Source organism: Thamnophis sirtalis, unplaced genomic scaffold (assembly GCF_051295495.1).
Source record: "Thamnophis sirtalis isolate CommonGarterSnake01/CBP01778 unplaced genomic scaffold, rThaSir2_p1.2 scaffold_12, whole genome shotgun sequence".
NCBI lineage: Eukaryota > Metazoa > Chordata > Lepidosauria > Squamata > Natricidae > Thamnophis > Thamnophis sirtalis.
Genome location: NW_028261392.1, coordinates 35,454,152 through 35,469,287, shown reverse-complemented (window position 1 = coordinate 35,469,287; position 15,136 = coordinate 35,454,152). Strand labels below are relative to the sequence as shown.

General features: G+C 35.8%; 1 protein-coding gene across 4 annotated transcripts in view; it reads right to left on the bottom strand.

Moving 5' to 3' along the window:
* Positions 1 to 1,184: 1,184 nt before the first annotated feature.
* MGAT4A (alpha-1,3-mannosyl-glycoprotein 4-beta-N-acetylglucosaminyltransferase A) overlaps positions 1,185 to 15,136 on the bottom strand; it is a 69,256-nt gene continuing 55,304 nt past the window's right edge. For all 4 annotated transcript variants that reach the window (XM_087726532.1, XM_087726533.1, XM_087726530.1 and 1 more), the window contains 5 exons: positions 11,951 to 12,144; positions 8,683 to 8,761; positions 8,033 to 8,099; positions 7,094 to 7,206; positions 1,185 to 5,914 (listed from right to left, as the gene is read on the bottom strand). In XM_087726532.1, coding sequence (XP_087582658.1) covers positions 5,888 to 5,914; positions 7,094 to 7,206; positions 8,033 to 8,099; positions 8,683 to 8,761; positions 11,951 to 12,144 — 480 coding nt within the window. In that variant the 3' untranslated portion in view covers positions 1,185 to 5,887. The remainder of the gene's footprint in view (positions 5,915 to 7,093; positions 7,207 to 8,032; positions 8,100 to 8,682; positions 8,762 to 11,950; positions 12,145 to 15,136) is intronic.

Sequence of the window (15,136 nt, the reverse complement as noted above, 5' to 3'; positions counted from 1 at the left end):
TTTCAGTAATAGGGACTGATTTTATTTTACTTACAAATTCCTAGTGTGTTTTAAAGACAATATTTAAATGTTTGCCATCTTGCCACCCATATAAAAAGGTGGTTAAAAACATAGTAATAATGTTTCATGTGAATCTATTGGCCTCAAAGAAGCTGTGCTTCTACTACTACCCATTCCAAGTAAGATTATAGAAAACATGGTTGGTTAGCATTAGGTAGTAGCTATCACTTATGATGGGAACCCAACCCACTTTGTGGTCATGTACTCTGGAAAATAGTCTTAGCCATTCTTGTGTTAGTCTGGCAGCTTCTAACATACACATATACACAATTCTAGGGCACCAGGAAAAACATAACACCTTGTGCCTGTAGATTTTTCAGGATATATAAAAAGCCTGTTAAATTGTATAGAAAGTGTACAGATTTTTAAAATTACATTACTTTACTCTTGAACTTGCTAAAATGTCCACACTTTTTGCTATTCGTGTATTACAAAATTGCAGTCATGCCGCAGAAAATGTGCTTTCAAGTTTAGTTTTGTGATGTAGGAACAAAATTACTATAGATAACTACAGCTTTTCAGCAGTACTTAATCCAATGTGAATTATTCAAGATGCCTGTTATACATTGTCTTTCCAATCCCACTATCCCACAGATTAATAAAGTAAACTTTAATGATTAATATGTAGAGTAATACTCTACTCATATTAATGTGTAAACTCTACTAAGTAGTAAAGTGGTATGTGACAACACTCTTAGAAAGGCATGAGGAAGAATATGGTATATAAATCATAGTTTGCAGGTGGGGGAAATAAAATGAGAGGAGTAGAAACCTGAATAAAATAAATATTTATTTATCTAATTTCCATAGCTACCTGTCTCAAAAAGCAACTCTTGGCAGGAGAAAAATATATAGGGCTATTACTGCATATAATCTCACAAGAAGATTCTGCAAGAAAAGAACTATGTCATGATTTACTTTCCCATCTTCTTTCCCTAATCATTATCCCCTCAGATTTTATGTCAGCTGGAATTTTGCTGTATGTCTATCTAAAAACTATTGCATACAAAAAAATATTTTTGTTTAGTTTTATGTACATGTGTTTCCAGTTGTATTTATCTAATACAAATACTTCCAGCCCTTCTGCAAAACTTTCCATTTTTTTCTAGTTAAAACTCCAGAAGGCAGTTTTTAAAAATATTTATTTCAAATAGTACATGGGCAGCTCGTGGCACATAGCGCATTGATGAAAGGCACAATTAACATGACCCAGTTAGATTTTCAAATGTAGCAGCAAGATTAACAATATCAAAATCTAGCTCTAAAAAAGTTTTACAAGTAATGAAAATGCTTAACCATATCATCAAGAATGCCAAGAAAGCTGGCTGTAGGATGACAATTCACATTTCACAAGCACAAGAACAGAAGCACAACTAGAAAGCTGACGAGTCAAAAAAGGAGTAGGGCAACTCTAAATGTTTTTAACCAGTAAATTGGTTTCTACTGACAATCAAAATAGCATCTTCAAAACACCATAATTCAAGTAATATACAAGCTGTTCCTTTCTCCAGGAGGAGGAAGTAGACTGAATTTGAGACCTAATAGGCAAAAAGAGACATGAAGTAACATTTGTACTTTCGCAGGAAGAATTTCAAAAGCTGCTTTAGGGGGAAAAAAACATTCAAAAGCTCTTTTTAAAAACGGATGTTTTAAGCACCAGAAATATCCAGACACCTATTTATATTTAAAAAATAACTATGCTTAATTATCAACTGCTAAGATTTAATATTTCAGTAAAATAAAGAATGCCAACAACTTGAACATTTAGTTCAGCTGCATTTATATTAAGAAAATATGGATGTCAGTAGAAAATATAAGAAAAGATAATTATATCAGGGGTTTGGGGTGATGCTTTAGGATGATTGATATATTTAGAAAGCTGAGAATATATGAGAACCCAAGCACAATGAAATCTGGGAAGAGCACTGGCCTACTCAAAATGGCTACTATGAGGGGGGGGGGGAACTATAGCGAAGTATTGTTTCACCAAAATGCTACCTTCCAGGCACTCTTCCAAACAAAATTCTGGGCAGTTACCAAACATTTTATTGGAAAACTTAGGAACTATTTTTTTAACTAAAAATAAGCCTACCGTCATATATTAGATTCTCATTTTAGAAATTTGGAATTTTTTAAAAAAAAATCTGGTTGAGCAGATGTTTTAGGATGTATTCCGCAAATTATTATCTACTCCAAACTATCAGGAAATACTTTTTTGTTAAGTCACCAACTGAGAATTTTCTACTGAACCTATTTTCTAACAACCTAGTGACATGTAGGTAATTCTTGACTTACAACCGTTTAGCAACTGTTTGAAGTTACAATGGCAGTGAAAAAAGTGCCTTTTAATTGGTCCTCACACTTACAACCGTTGCAGCATCCACACATTCACCAATCAAAGTCTGGCTGCTTGGCAACTGGCATGTATTTAGGATGGTTGCAAGATCCTGGGGTCATGTGATCACCATTTGCAACCTTCCCACCCAGCTTCTGACAAGCAAAGTCAATGGAGGAAGCCAGATTCACTTTACAACTGCAGTGATTTGCTTAAAGTGGTAAAAAAAAAAAGCTATAAAATTGGGCAGGGCCCACTTTACCACTGCCTTTTTTAGCCATGGAAATTATGGTCCCAATTGTGATTTTACACTGAGGACTATCTGTAACATATTATAGTTACACTCATGTCCTGATGAAATAGCCACGTAGTTATTGGAAAGCAATAAGCTTTTTGCATATTCCATTCAGTGATATTATTCTAAGCACCAACGCAATGCATACTCTTTTTTGTTTGCATCTGACCTTTAAATCAGTATTATACTGATAATTGCTGATTGCCTGGACAAGTCTTTGCAGTTTTCTTAGCAAGATTTCAGAAGTAGATTGCTATTGCCTCCTTCCTGGGCTGAGAGAGGGGAGCATTAGAGCATTAACTGACCTAGAAGTTTATTGGTCCATTTAGATATCCTTATACAACTGGCAAATTGCTTTGGGGGATGGGCATTACTACCTGATTTATCCTCAGCCTGTTGGCTCTTTAAAGCTGGCAGTATAAAGAATTGACATTCATTTTTCTCATTTCCAGTTGGCAATACAGGAACACTTTGCTAGTGTATCTCCTTATCTGTTCAATTCTTTATTACATGGAATGGTTTATACCTAAGTCAGTTGTCTATTGAGAGGTTTAAAGTTAAGGATTAAAACATTACAACTGTAATACTGCAAAGTAGAATACTACTGAATACAGGAAATATTGCATCTGACTAAGTATGCCTAAAGTTGCATTGGAGAACATCACTTTTGATTTCTAGGTTACTGTTAGGTCAATTGGCTACTGATTTTGGAGAGAGAAACTTTCCTCAAAGACCATACATTCAATGGGAGGAAATGATCTATTGGTCTTTAGAAGAGAACAGCAAATTACATTTAGATCTAAGATTCAGACTAATTTTTAAATTTACAAAAGGTTAATAAACCTACACAAACTGCAATGGATAAACTGCTGGGGATAGAAAATCTTACATTTATGAAGCAGAGACTCATATCATGGATCTGCTATGTTAGCTTGAGCTAGGACAAGTGATTATATAGCTTTACAACTTATTCGTGGCAAACTTAAAATACGAAAATGAATATTTTCATACATATTATTTCATTTTCCATATAAAGAAAAGGTACATATTTTGAACAGTTTCTCACAAATTCTCTATGTTTTTCCTACCCAACCTTATTTTTGTGTAGGAAAATGGTATTCTTGATTATCATTATTAAGTTTATCATAAATACCCCATACCCAACCCACCCACCTCAACATGGCATGTCAATATTAAATACACATTCAATAAGTGTTCAGAATTATAGGCAGCTTACAGGTTATTTAAAAATAATTTTAACATTTAAGATTTATAGAACATTTAGGAGCCAGAGTTTTTCATTAATTTAATATATGTGTGTAAAATAGGCCATTATTACTATTCCTTCCATTTTGGAATCAATACACGCCATCCCTTAATTTTATAGTAGTAGTAATATTCAAATTCATAACTTAGCTAGTATGTCATACAAGCACTTCTGTATGCATACATCCCCAACCAACAAATAATTTCAGCAAAACTATTTCATTATTATATAAGGTCCCATCTAATTAAAATCAAAGCAATCTCAAGTCTTGAATAATTTGAAACAATTCAAGTATTTTTTCATACTGGGATCTTTTTTTTTTCTTTAGAAACAGTTGGACTTCATAGACTCATATAGAAAACAGATATCCAATCCCTTCAATACATTACAAATCATTTCTATATTTGATAGAAGGCAAGAGAGACACTGATTTTTGGCAAAAACTTACATCCGACACACAGAAATATCTAAGAATTAACTCACAATACAAGCTATCACTATTGAAGATTTACCTATGTGAGTCACAGGTAATTTTAAAAAAGCTTTGCTTTTCATAACTTGGCTGGAGTTAGATAAGATTTTTTTTGTTATTATTATTACTATACTATTGCATGTTTTCTGTGCTACGGAGCACAAAGTGCTTGAATTGCCTCTCTTCAAGGCTACTGACCAAGCAAACATCTTTTTTCTTTGAAATACAAAAGACAACAAGCATTTAGATCACAGAAGTCTTGCTTCAGTCAATTGGAGTGCAATGCTTTTAAGCAGAAGCTGGATCTTAAGAAATAGAAATCATTTCCACATTTAAGAACTGACAAAGTTACAATTATAAAAGCTCAGCTGAGGTTACTGTGTATCTATTCCATTATTCCTAACAGAATGCTAAATTAAATCATTCAAAAGCACTGAGCAGAGTTCATTGAAAAGGGAATGCAAAACAAAACAAAAGTTGATTTCAGAAGGCATTGCTATCCAAAGGAGCAACTTGGCTGATTGCATTGAAGAAAACTTTACAAAGATTAAAAAAGAACAACCTGTTATCAAAGTACCCCTTTAATGGGGAATGATTCAAACTTTAAATTGCTGCAGACTTCATTCACTCTATTGAAATATAAAATTCCTTAATTCCAGGGCTATGAAAATCATAGGTAATGTTCTTCAAAGTCCTCACATGCCATGTTTGTATCTTTGAACACCATATGTGATTCTGTGAACCTCTCGTGAAGATGTTCTTCTGTGGAAACACTTCTTTTTTCAGTGGAATTTGTGCAGGAGAATCTGGTCTGGTACAAAAGTGCTTCATTGGCAAATTCAGTTTAACTCTTTTAAACATGGCAATATATTACAAAATATGATCATTAACCAAGTAAAATGTACAGTTAACTCAAGAAGTAAGATAATACATTAAAAAAAACTTAATCAAGTTATTATTGGCATAAAAATATGTACTTTTCAAATTATTTAATAAATTAAATACCCTAAAATTTTTGAATATATATCCCTGATAATCTATAAAAGAGGGTTTTCAATAACAAAATAAATGGACTTTCGAAAAGTACCCTCTTCATAAAATGCATTTTGACACCTTTTTCTCATTTCCAAGGAATGTAACAATATGTACACCTTTTATGCTCTTAACCCATTGCCATTGGATAGACCAAGAAGAATTTATGTGCTCCCTAGTCAACCAAAGTCATGTTCAAATTATTAATCTAGATAAAGAATGCCAGGTGAATATCAGTTTCTACGTTGTAATAAATCCTTCTTGCTGAGTCTTTATTCTCAATTACAGTAGAATTCACGGGAGGTAGTGTTTCAGTGAGAAATTTGAGTTGAATTAAGTAAGGTGCATACTCAATATCTTTCTTCTGCAGTTTGGACGATTTTGCAAAAGTGTTCAAAATCTGTCTTCTTATTTCTTCAATATTGATCAGTTGGGAAGTTTTTTAATATGAATCTGTAATGCAGAATTGAAAAATGTCTGATAGATCCCAATAAACAGCCAAACACTTAGGCAAACATAGTTCATATGCTTTTCAGTGTAACATAATCAAGTTTCCACAACATTTAACAAATGCTTGGGAGCATAACAAAAATCACCTTTTTGGAATGTGCTTCTGCATGTGTTTTGATACAAGAATGTTAATCGGAGATGGGGTGAACTACTAGATCAAGGCTGTCAATCTGTGGCCTGTGGGCTGGGTGTGTCACATGCTGGCCACACCCATGCCCGGTTTAGCAAATAGCAAAAAAGTCCTGTTATGTCACGTGATGACACCGTGATGACACGAGTTTGGCACCCCTGTGCTAGATCAAAATTTACAATATGTTAGCAGAAGACATGATGAAAGTGGTTGTTGGAAGCTATTGTTCAGTATATCTCTATGGCCATTACTACTGAAAGATAAAGGAGAAAGAGAAATTGCCTCTTTTTTATAGGTATAGTTCTTTGTTATATTACTATTAGCCATTATTTCTCAGTTAATCTAAGGCAGTTTTTCCCAACATGACATTTCAGATGTATAGAACTTATATAACAGACCCCCTGATTTGGCAAGTCTGATGTAAGTCATTAAGACCCCTGCAAACCGACACACTTGACATGCTTGGTTACTGTAGAAGGTTTTCTGAACTGTCTATTACAACAGACTAGCTCAAAGATCCCATGAGCAGAATATATTGATAGAAAGCTCTTTGGCACTTGGTAACAGAAGAGATTAATTTCCTTTCCCTGCTATTTTTAGAAATCAGATCTCAGGAACTGGGAACCTTCTGAATAGCATGGGTAGTATTGTAGCTAGGAAAATTGGAAAAAAGGGACAAAGGGCCTTTCAACAAATAGGACATATTTGGATCTTATTGAGTTCATACCATTGGAATATCTAGTCTTTCACAGGAAGTCAAGAATATACAAGTGCTGTAAAATGCAAAAAAGTCAAACTATTCTGAATTTTGCATCCAGTATTAGCATTAACATTCCTCTTCACTTCACAGCGATTACACTTTTATAATGGGGAAAGATTCAAAATATTCCTGAAGATTCAAGATTTCATGCTATTTAATTTAAGAAATTTAAGAATTTAAATGTTTGAAGGCAAATGCTCTAGTTATTAAGCACTCTTTGTTTCACTCTTACCTCATTTATAATTGCCCAGACGGATGAATTTTGTATGATGAACAGCCGGACAGCTGTAATTGGATTTAGATTGGGACTGACTATTCCTTCTGCTTTGCCATTTTCAAATTTGCCTTCAAAAGCAAAATAATCATTCTAAATAAGTATAGACTCAGCAAATACAAGTCACTTTACACGTAATCCTATTAATTTGGCACAAATAGATTACAAAACCTGGATTTTTATGGATAATATGAAAAAGTCAAAAAAATTATCTGCCAATGTAGCACAATTGATTGGTTTTATTCTACTTATTTGTTCTATCAAATGAAAATAGTAGTATGATCACTTCATTTAGCTGGAATATGAACAATTTCAAAGAAGGCCTTCAGAGACATGAAGAGTGCAAATAGCATGACTCAAATTCTTTAACGCTGCTGCTATGTATTTTCATAAAGTCAGATGGCTGCTTTAAGGAGACACTATATATGCACCCCTTCATTTTGAATCACTACTTTACTTGGACTTACTTGGACTTAATCTTCGTAAATGTCAACGTCCATAAAGCAGTGACCGTTGCATTGTGAAGGCCAGGGGCAGGATGTCACGGATTACAGCACGCCATTGCTTCCGATTTAGGGCGGCTTACTCTACTCTTACTCTTACACTACTCTACCGTAACAACATCTAAGTGATGCAGACTTCAGAATGCATAATTAGATGGTTGCATCTTTCCCTAGATTTCACAGTCCCCGTGTGTCACAGCACACCTTCTTATTTTGTGGTAATGCCAATACCATATTGCTGCTCAGATACCTTAGATAACATTGGTTATGAAATTATGTCCCCTGAACTTGATTAGTATGCTGCTAAATCAATAGTAATGCAAAATGAGCACTAACTTGAGTTACTTAGATTTTGTATTCAAATGTCTATAAAACAGAACTGTAGTATTATTACCTATTCTGAAATAACCATCTTCTAACCGTTTCTCTTTGGTTTCTTTGCTTAATACCAGCTCTTTATTCTGAAAAATGAGATACAAAATATTATCATCAAACTGATAAAGGATTTAATTAATTGTGTAACAAATATTAATATGCTAATGAATAACAAATTCACAATTCTTCCCCTGATCACCACTTCATAACACCCTGGAAGCCAACAAGATTGGACTGGGCCCTCCCAGAAGAGGCCATGGTTGGTTGATATCAGGAAGTAAAACAATATTCTTAAAAGATAATGTTATTCTGCATCCTTTTATTTACATATATATATATATATATATACAACGTATTTTAACATAATGTGCATGATGTGATTTTGCCCTTTCTCTCACCCATCTCTGGAATTTTTAGTAATGGCATCTATATACTGATTAGCTTATATGCCTCTTTGAAAGTTGCTGTAGTTCAATACTAAAGATATTTACTAATAAATAAGCTCCAAGACAACACAGAATAGGAAGCTGAAATAAAATCATAAGCACAATCTTAGTCACATGATTTTCCAACTTAGGGACTGAGTTCTGGTCCCAACTGTGGTTGCTAAATATTTGCATTGTTGTTACACTCATAGAAAGGAAGAAGAAATAGACTTCATTATCATACCCTAAGAGGTAATACTTCCACAGTTGTATTGACCAATATATCTCCTGGGTGTTCTGGATTGCCACTATGAAACAGGAATCTATATCATGGAAATCAATAAAGCAAAACAAATTGGAAAAACAATCAAAAATCACCTATACAATTCTATCTATTGAAAGAGTTTGCTTTCAGATAATATGCAAATAATTACTAACAAGGACGAAGCAGAAAACAATGTTCAAAACTGATCTTGCAAACAATTCATTATGGATAGTTTCAAATAGGTGAACAAGATAACTAGCAGAATTTCATTTATAACAACACAAGCGCAGAAAACTTTTTGCTCTATCTCTTGAGAATCTAATTTAAGGCCATTTTGGCATTCATGAGATTTCATATGAAGAATGTTTTTCTAACTCAAACTCAGTTTAGATGACATCAGAATAACAAAATTGTTATCTGACAATCTTCAGAATAGGAGCATACTTAGCAGAATTGTGCAAAATGTTACAATCATTTGATGTTTTAAATCTAAGCAGCTGTTTTAAATTGAAAATGGACAGGAAGTGTTGCACTGCTGTTAAAATCTTAGCATTTGAGTTCAAAATGACCCTGTTTTCTTTCACTCATGTGCACAAATTTAGTAGCCAAATGCACTCCATGTTGTTTGAACTACAGGAGCTATATCAGAAATTTCTCAAGAGTACCAGATGTTCTATCATTGTATTTTATCCACAATAAGAAACAAAACTGAATATAGCATCTACATTAATAATTTAATATAATGGAAGATTATTTAAAAGACTGGAAATTAGTATATAATTCAGATATGGCATCTTGCAAAATATCAAATTTATGCTATTCTAATTTAGCAGCAAAATTAAGACTGAGCAAACACTGTTATATAATTATAATGTTCAGTTCAAACAAGATAGCCTTATCTAAGTTTGTTATTATTGAATAACAATAGTAAGCAAAAGATAGCAAGAATCGTGAGATAAGTTTCTCAGAATAAGATGATGGACAAAAATAACAATAGGTATTGAATTGTAAGCTGCCCTGAGTAGTTGACAGAAATGGGCAGCTATAGAAATTAAACTAACAAGATGTCACAATTTAGTTTAGTTTAGTTTTGCCTTTATTTGTATGCCGCTCTTTTCCCTGGGGGGACTCAGGGCGGCTCACAATTCAAAAGAGGGTGGGGGAGAAGACAAACAATAGACAATACAGCATGTTAAAAGAAAACACAACAACAATCGCACAATTCGAGTGGGGCTACAATCTTAACCCCAGGCCAGCCGGGACAGCCAGATCTTTAAAGCGGCGCAGAAGGACTGGAGGGTGGTGAGGGTCCAAATCTCCACAGGGAGTCCGTTCCAAAGGGACGGAGCAGCCACCGAGAAGGCTCTCCTCCGGGTAGTTGCCAGTTTGCACTGGCTAGAAGATGGAATTCGGAGGAGGCCTAATCGATGCGATCAAATCGGTCTAGTGGAGGTAATTGGCAGTAGGCGGTCTCTCAATTTGCTAATCCTTCATTCATATTAGTGTATTTAATATTTGCTTAAAGCAAACACTTTATTATTCCAATCAAGCTACTGTGGGAGAATAAAGCAGGAATTGAGATGGTCCTCCCATGAAACAGTATATGACATTTTTTCATACTGGCAGCAAAACACAAAATGTCAATCAAATAATTTCCAAACAACATAAAATTTATGACAGTTATGTTTCATATGATATTTGCAGAATTATAGATTCTTGTTCCTCATCAAACTGAACATGACATTTTTTAAGCATAACAATAAAGAAGTCATGTGAATGCATATATAATATTAACTCAGTGTGGGATTCTACATATTGGTTGAGAGAGATGAAAAATTCCCAGAATGAAGCAGATCTCTCTTCAGTGCAAATCCTTCCATTCAGGGAAGATGCCTCACTGATTTCAGGGATTCCTGCTTCTTCTTACCTTCCTACAGCCTAAAGATAGTCCTTGACTTACAACCACAACTGAACCCCAAGTGAGTTTTGCCCTATTTTGAACCTTTCTTCCACAGTTGTTAAGTGAATCACTGAAGTTGCTAACTTGGTAACACAATGGTTAAGTGAACCTGGTTTCCCCATTGACTTGGCTTGTCAGAAGGTATCAAAAAGTGACCACATGACTTAGGGACACTGCAACCATCATAAATAGGAGTCAGTTGCCAAGCGTCTAAATTTTGATCACATGTCTATGGGGATGTTACAACTGTTGTAAGCGTGAAAAACGGTCATAAGTCAAATTTTTAGTGCCATTGTAACTTTGAATGGTCACTAAATGAACTGTTGTAAGTTGAAGACTACTTGTAATCTATTTTATTTAGCAGATTTTTCAACCCTTTTCTATCGGTTTCTTATTTTTTTAATTCTCTCCCACCAAAAAGAATCTCTGAAGGAAATTATTCATTCTGGGTACTTCAGGAAACTACAGGTAGTCCTTGAGTTACAACTATTCATTTAGTGACCATTCAAACTTACAATGGCATTGAAAAAAAGTGACTTATATAAGCAGTTTTCATACTTATGACAACTGCAGCTTCCCCATGGTCATGTGATCAAAATTTGAGCACTTGATAACTATTGATTGATGACAGTTGAATTGTCCCGGGGTTAAATGATCACTATCTTCCCAGCTGGTTTCCAGCAAGCAAACTCAATGGGGAATGGGAATGGGAATAGAATAGAATAGAATAGAATAGAACAGAATAGAATAACAAGAGTAGGGAGGGACCTTGGAGGTCTTCTATTCCAACCCGCTGCTTAGGCAGGAAACCCTATACCATATTTCAGACAAATAGCTATCCAATCTCTTCTTAAAAACTTCCAGTATTGGAGCACCCACAACTTCTGTAGGCAAGTCCTGCCACAGATTAATTGGTCTCAATGTCAGTAAATTTTTCCTTAGTTCTAGTTGCTTCTCTCCTTAGTTTCCACCCATTGCTTCTTGTCCTGCCCTCAGGTGCTTTGGAGAATAGCTTGATTCCCTCTTCTTTGTTGCAACCCCTGCTTAATGACTACATGATTGACTTACCAACTGCAATGATTCGCTTAACAACTGTGGCAAAAAGGCCATAACAGAATAATAGGATGAAGCCTAGCTCATGTAACTGCCTTGCTTAGCAAAGGAAATTTGGGTCAGTGGTGGTCAAGGAATATTTGTGATGTCTTCACTGTTTAATTTACTATCAGGAGACATTAACCTCTTCTGCTCGGGAGATGTTTCATATTAAAATGAAAACAAAATGGTTACCTTTCTAGATTAGCTGGCTTGTCAAATTTAAACAAGATATAATCTCCAGCAACTGGTGTAATAGCCCAAAAAAAGTCTTCGCCCATGTAGGCTTTTTCAAGAGCATGCCCTTGATAGACTTTTAACGTCGTAGAAACCTCTGCTGGTGGATTCACATGAATTTTATGCAATAATGGTTTCAAGAAGTCTTTATCCTAGAAAAAAAAATAACAAGATAAAGTGTTAAGTGTGGAACAACAACAACAACAAAGTACACATGTATAGGGCAATAAATATATTTCCTGTGTTTTTCTAGGTTATTAAATTTTTCTTGATAAAAATCATTTGTAACAATTTTCCATGACACATTTCACTTAGACAAAATTATAGTGAAAATCTCCCCTAAGCACCTGGAAATACGTATTTTGTCCCATAACTTATAGGAAAGTGTTGGGGAGGGCACGGTGACATGACAGCATCTTCCTACAGCAGGTGGTGTCCAACTCACAACCTGCGGGCCAGATGCGTCACATGCTGACCACACACATGCCCAATTTGGCAAAGGGGGAGAAGTCCCAATATGTCACGGGATGCCTTCGTGATGCCGCGAGTTTGACACTCCTGTGCTGTAGTCTCTCCTAACTCCTGTTTATAATTTTCCCATTTTAAAGCTTTGTTTAACTTATTTTTGTTTTTAAACTGTTATCCTTTTCAATCTATGGAATATTACAGTTAGCAATATTTTATTTATTGCATGAGAAACAACCTCCTACACCTGCAGTTAATCCTAGAACTTACAAACAATTGGTTATGAATTTAGTTTGAATTTCCGACGGCACTGAAAAAAGTGACTGAAAACAAATTCTTGCACTCATCACACCACCCTGATGGACACATGATCACAATGTAGGCGCTTGGCAACAGGGATGCATTTACAATATCTGCACGCCCCAGGTTTAGGTGATTGCCGTTTGCCATCTTTCCAGCTGGTTTCCAAACAGCAAAGTTAATAGGGGAAGCGGGATTAATTTAATGATGGCATGATTCACTTAATAACTGCAGGGATTCATTAACAACCATGGCAAAAAGAGTTATAAAATCAGGTGTGACTCACAAAGTAACCTCATTGCTTAGGAATGGAAATTCCGGTCCCAGTTGCAGTTGTAAGTCAAGGATTATCGTGAAAGCAATCAAGAGATGGCAAGAAAATAAGCAAAAGAAGGAAGTGACACAGAATAAATCTAGGACTGTCAGCTCCTTCAAAGCCACCAAAGCAGCGTGACCAAAAGCAAGAAACCATAGACAGGGGAAGACAGGCGATACAAGACAGTTGTCACATAACCTCACCGGATGCAATTGCTTCTGCACCAAAAGGAAGGCGAAGTGAGGCTTGACTATATTCATTTCTACCAAACTGAAAATATGCTGCGCTGAGTTGAAATCACTTAGGAATATTGCAACATCAACCTTGGTAAATTTTAAACATTGCTTATTTCCAATGATAAATGTACCATATATTTACTCCCCTCAAAAGTTCAGGCTGAATGTAAAGAAACTTGGCAATGCTTTAAAAACTACTAATTCAAGCTGATGATAATTTATCCACAAGTAGATTTCAGAGTTGCCTTAAACCATGAGGTGGGAGGCATATAAATTTAATAATAATAATAATAATTGTAGAAGGAGATTTTAATACAAGATTTGACCACAATGATTAGACCCTTTAGCGCTTTGGTGGCACAGTGGTTAGAATGCAGTACTGCAGGCTAATTCTACTGACTGCCGACTGCCAGCAGCCTTCCAAGGTCAGTAAAATGAAGGCTCAGATTTTTGGGGGGCAATATGCTGATTCTGTAAACTGCTTAGAGAGGGCTGTAAAGCATTGTGAAGCAATATATAAGTCTAAGTGCTATTGCTATTGCTGTTCAAACCTCATAAATATCCTCCAGTATATTTACCTCCACTGTTGGAGAGCCACCAATCCAAAGGTCCAAAATCTAACTTCACAGGTTTTTGTCTTGCAAAATGCTTTAGCAACCTCAGTTTACATATCCTAAATGGTACTGACCCAAGGGACAGGACAGGGCAGCTTACATATTGGTCTGGCCTCAATTTGAGCACAATAGATGGTACAGCCCTTGCTTGAGGACTTGTGAATTTTCTAAGAGACCCTACAACAGTTGGTGTTTCTGACTGTGATCATCTACCAAGGACACTGTCTCTTCATTTAGATATTATAGAACTGACAGATGTCCCCTGTCTTTTGGTCCCATTGCATATTGTGCAATGCTCAGGTCAATATATAAGATGGTCAATTAGAGTGTGTATGGCCATTAGAAGAGCTTCTGAACTCTTCTCACCTAAAAAGGGTAATTTTGAAATATCATCTTCTCATCATGACCCCATATGCAAGCACTATGAGTCTCAGATTCAGATTTCCAAACAGATTCTAATTAACACCTATTCTAACAGAATTATAAACTGATCAGTATAGATCAAATCACTGACTTGACCAAGACTGCCAGAAAGAGGAGGGGGAAGGAAGGAAGGAAGGAAGGAAGGAAGGAAGGAAGGAAGGAAGGAAGGAAGGAAGGAAGGAAGGAAGGAAGGACTAACTTGTGGTAATTTTTAGGGATTACTAGATGCAATCATGTGATCATGATCTGGATGTCTGGCAACCTATTAGACAGCCGATTGCCAAGTGCCCGCAAGCACAATAACCACACAAACATACATTCAATTCTTCCCAACTGGCTTGCTACAAACAGAGTTAATAGACAATGAAGATGTAAAGTCATGTTCAGGTCAGTGGTGGGTTGCAGGCGGTATACCCCAGTACAGGCGTACCGGAGCCTGCCCGGAGCACCAGATACCGTTGCGGTCTGGTGCTCTGAAGGGCCCACCCGCCCGCCCACCCGCCCAAGCTCCTTACATGTCTTTTAAGTCTTTGGTGCTTCCACACACGAGGATGACGAATACAGCGTCTGCGTGACGCTCCACTGAGCAACTGGAGTGTTACAGAGGCTCACATGCTGCACGCATTCATGTGGACGCCACCAGCCCCGTTCCAACCGTACTAGTTGGAACGGAATCCGGAACTCACCACTGGGTCAGGTGATGTCTCACTTAATGACTCAATTATACTTAGTGGCAATTGTATTTAAATTCAGTATATAGTTTATATAGTTCTTAATTAAAATTAATGAA